This window comes from Delphinapterus leucas, chromosome 2, assembly GCF_059928025.1.
Source record: "Delphinapterus leucas isolate spDelLeu-1000000601 "Yukka" chromosome 2, BTC_Dleu_Yukka2, whole genome shotgun sequence".
In the NCBI taxonomy this organism is placed as follows: domain Eukaryota; kingdom Metazoa; phylum Chordata; class Mammalia; order Artiodactyla; family Monodontidae; genus Delphinapterus; species Delphinapterus leucas.
In genome coordinates, this window is record NC_143130.1 from 160,141,990 (window position 1) to 160,146,619 (window position 4,630).

The 4,630-nt window shown below is 40.0% G+C and overlaps 1 protein-coding gene across 1 annotated transcript; it reads left to right on the top strand.

Moving 5' to 3' along the window:
- The first annotated feature begins 561 nt into the window (after positions 1–561).
- Positions 562–3,321, top strand: LOC111175947 (zinc finger protein 836). Its single transcript, XM_022575870.2, is given in 2 exon segments — positions 562–2,279; positions 2,282–3,321. Coding segments are annotated over 2 exon segments (1,317 nt in total). The 5' UTR covers positions 562–1,543; the 3' UTR covers positions 2,863–3,321.
- The last annotated feature ends 1,309 nt before the right edge of the window (positions 3,322–4,630 follow it).

The window sequence follows — 4,630 nt, forward strand, 5'->3', positions numbered from 1 at the left end:
GAATTGCCCAGTTTGTTAAAATGCAGCTTCCTGGAACAGAGTCCCCTGTGCTCATCACTGTCCCAGTATTGCTCCAAGTGCAATTCAAAGATACTTGTTACAGATGAAGGTCCTCTGGTCAGAGATTCCCGTTCCCTGTATTTGAGTCTCCAGAGCCTCATAGTCTGGCGCTCACAGGCCTGCAACCAGTGAAGGGGATGCATATGAACGTCCCCAAGTCAAGCAACAAAACTATGCCTCAGGCCTTTGCCAAATGGAAAGAGATTTCTCACCACTTGAGGAGAGGAGGGAAGTCCTTTGCAGAGAAACTGGAGACAAGCCCCAAGCCCAAGTGAACTGCAGACTCACTTCAGCAGCAGAAAACTGCTGTGTGGCTCGTGTCCTCATCTACCTGAAGAATAAGAGGACCAGTCCAGGTCACCCAGTTAACTGGAAGGTTAATATAGGCAGCGGTAATTGATGATTTACTAGATCAAAGACCTTTGAGTCAGGCAATAGAGACCACCCTTGCTTATTGATTATCATCCAATAGCTTTAAATTATCTTCAGTGTCCTAGGAGACAGAGAAGGGTTTACTGGTAAGGAAAGGGGCTTAAAGAAGGTCAATACATCATCCCCCCGCAAGTTAAAGGCCTGAAGCTCAGCATGCACATTCCTTCCAAGTGCACTTACGAGTGGGAGAGAAGAAATGAAATAGGCTTCTAATTACTTAAATTGGACCTACACTCTGTTGAGTCATGCATTAGCTAGCATTCTTCCCCCATTCGAGCTGACTGATGGTTAGGCCAGGAGAAGGAGATTAAACATGTCAGCAATAGGTGTGAAAATAATTGGGGGCAGTAATTGGGAGAAATCCGGGCATCTTGATTGTGACTGCTGTCTCGTTTTCTCTTTCAAAACCTGAATTGACATTAACGTGTTGATGGCCTCATCCAAACTGGGTAGAATTTATTAACAATAAAAATAATTACAAAACAAAAATGACTTGCATTTACATTATCAGATAACAAGTCACAACCTCAATTCTAGAGTGGCTTTTCAAAGTGGATACCCTATTCCTGTTCCCATACAAAAGTCCCTCCTGTATTAGTTTTTTAATTTTATTTTTTAAGTTGAATTCAGGCTTAGATCTGGTGTCTGGTTTTCTAATATGATAGTATGAATATGCTCATAGTTTGCTTTAGAATGTTAGGTGTATTTTCTATTCAGTAGGCATTCAATAAAGGCTAGTTTAATCTGAATATTTCCTTAAATAAAATTCTGAAGAAAGTGGCATTTCTCTTTGTGGCTCCCAACTTAGTTTTTGTTTAAAAAAACTATAGAGAGGTCACACTGGGAAGCGTAGGTTTCTCCTAAGTCTGTGCTGTGCGGTCCACCTTTCTCCACCTTCCGGTGTGGGCATCTCTACGAACCTTAAATCCCAGCAGCCGGCCCCCCACCCTACGTAAATCCAGACGTTGCCGTTACAGATGACCTCTAAAGACTCCTATTGTCTGAGGAAGAAGCCCTGAAGAGGAGGAAGGGAAAAGAAAAGGAGTCAGAAATGGCTCTTTCTCAGGGACAACTGACATTTGAGGATTTGGCCATAGAATTCACTCAGGAGGAGTGGGAATGCCTGGACCCTGCTCAGAGGGCCTTGTACAGGGACGTGATGTCGGAGACCTACAGGAACCTGCTCTCCCTTGATATCTCTCATATACATGTGATTAAGAAATTGCAACTAAAAGCAAACACTGATAGGGGAGAAGTATTCCAAACACTGATGTTCCAAAGACATAACTGGAATGAAATGAAACATTTTTACCTCAGAGTCATCCGGGAAAATATACGAGAATTTGATTCTCAGCAGAGTGATGAGGAAGGAAATTGCAAAGGAATGCCAGTAAACCAAAATGATAATCTCGCTGATGAGAGAAATCGAAATGGAAGAAGTGTTGCAGGAATCAAGCCTGTTGAAAATAGGTTTCCATTAAGCTTTCTGGATGAACTGCATATATTTAAAAGTGAAGAGAAAATTGATGAAATTAATCAAGCTGACAAGAGTGTGAAGGGTAGTGCCTCATTTTCACCACTTCAGGGAATTTCCCCTTGTGTCCAAGTGAACATTTGTAATATACATGGGAGTAATTATATGCAGTCTTTAATAGTGACACGAGATCAGAAAGCACAGAGGGAAAGAACTTAAAAATGTAATGAGTGTGGCAAAATCTTTCTGCACGTATCGTACCTCAATAGACCTCAGATTCTCCATACAGGAGAGAAATTACCTAAGTGTGACGTATTGGAAGAATCTTTAGCAAGAATTCATACCGTGTAATTCATCAGAGAATTCATACTGGAGAGGAACCTTACAAATGTAATGTGTGTGGGAAGGTCTTTAGTAGAAAGAAAGACCTTAGAGTTCATAACAGAATTCATACCGGAGAGAAACCTTACAAATGTAATGAGTGTGGAAAAGCCTTTTATTATGTCTCACTCCTCAAAAAACATCAGATAATCCATACAGGGACAAAACCATATAAATGTGATGTATGTGGGAAAGTCTTTGGTCAAAGTTCATATCTTTCAGTTCATCAGACAATTCATACTGGAGAGAGACCTTATAAATGTAACGAGTGTGGGAAAACCTTTTGTTATGCCTCATTCCTCATGAGACATCAGAGAACCCACACAGGAGCAAGGCCATATCAATGTGATGTATGTGAGAAAGTCTTTAGTCAAAATTCACATCTTTTAGGTCATCAGACCATTCATACTGGAGAGAAACCTTATAATGGTAATGAGTGTGGCAAGGTGTTTAGTCGAAAACATTGTTTTGCTTCATCAGAAAATTCATACCAGAGAGAAACCTTTGAAAAATAATGAGTGTTGAAAAGACTTTACTCACATCTGTATCCTCACCACACATTAGGTAATAAATACAGAGTGGAAACCTGTATTTCGTGTGATGTATGTGGGAAGATCTTCATTCAAAATTGACACTTTAAAGTCCTGGGAGATTCACACAGAGGAGAAACCATGCACATGTCATGAGTATGGCAAAACCTCACTTACCATCAGATAATCCATACTAGGTAGAAATAGTGGAATTTTCATGAATGTATCAAGGTCTTTAGTAAAAATTCCTACATTAAGCTCTACCAAAGAATTCATACTGGAAAGAAACCTTACAAATATAACGAGCGTGACAAGTGCTTCAGTGTACTTTCAAGGCTAACTTACTGTCAGGGAATCTGTATTGGTGAGGGACTTTAAGCAACGGTGTTGACAGGTTTCCACATCTTAGCTGCACTGAGAAAGTCATACTGGAGGGAAATCAAGGAATTCATCCACCACGGAATTGATTCTGGAGATTGTTACCTCATAAATGCCATGAATGGGAAATACCTTTACCCAGGGCTCACATCTCACCAATCATCAGATTTTCCATAGTGGACAGGACACTACAGAAGCACTGAATGTGGTAAAGCTTTTGGGTTGTGCCTTAAACTGAGGGTTCACAAAATCCTTCATACTTATGAATGCAATCAATATGGCTAAGTTTCTTATTATTGGTCACTTGTCACTAGGTATCAGAATATTTATCCTGGAGAGAAACCTCATAAATGTAACCTTTGTGGCAAGGATCTTACCAAAAGATCACAAGATGGGACATACTGAAGTTGTACCTTACAAATGCAAGGGATGTGGCAAAACATTTCCTTGACTTCAAGTATTAGGCAACAGGAAAGAGTCCATTGAAGAGAAACCCTGCAAACATATGAGCAGAGGCTTTATCGAGGCCTCACTGTGAGCAATACATAAGACAGACCACACATCAGAGAATGCATATAGGAATAAATACGTCTAGTTCTCTGAGATAGTACATACTGCAGAATTATTACAAATCACAACATGTTAAAACTTATGATGTTTATATGAGAGGATGAAGGACATTTGTGGAAATGGCCCATTATCTTCAGGGTAAAATACTCAATTGTTTGGGTGTAGTTGAAAAGGCTACATTACTTTTTATGCCTTCCAACCTGAAGATTGAAGCCTGTTGAATTTATGCCTTCATTACGGACCTTTGATGATGGTCTCTGGGAAGGAGTCAGTGAGATGAAGGGGCTGACTTCATTCACGTCCATGTTTCCTGGAAAAAGAAGGACCCTGAATTATCAAATTGAACAGTGTGTGAATTAGCATCAGGGAACAGCAAAGAATAATGTAGAACTAGGACGTGACTCATGCTTATTACATCCAGGGAGCCCTTCTGTGGTTAGGCCAGTGCGTGTTATAGGACAGAATCCTCTACCAACTGACCTTGAACAGAGGAAGCAGGACATTAAGGGACTGGACTTTTCATGGGAGGAGAGTGACAGGTTAACAGGGACTGATTATCGGGTAGATATAATGTGGAGGAAAAGATGGTCACTTTCTCCATTGGATGGCAATAGCAGTTGCATAGATCTGTGTTTAATGAAAAATTAATTTTATTGTTGGAAATTGAAGACAGCAGTTATCTTGAGAGGAACATTTAATCACAATTATCAGAATAATATATATTTGTGTATTATGCACATTTAGCTGCTGCCATTATCTTTTGCTATTGTTTTATTCCGAATGTATCATAGGTCTCCTGTTTTAA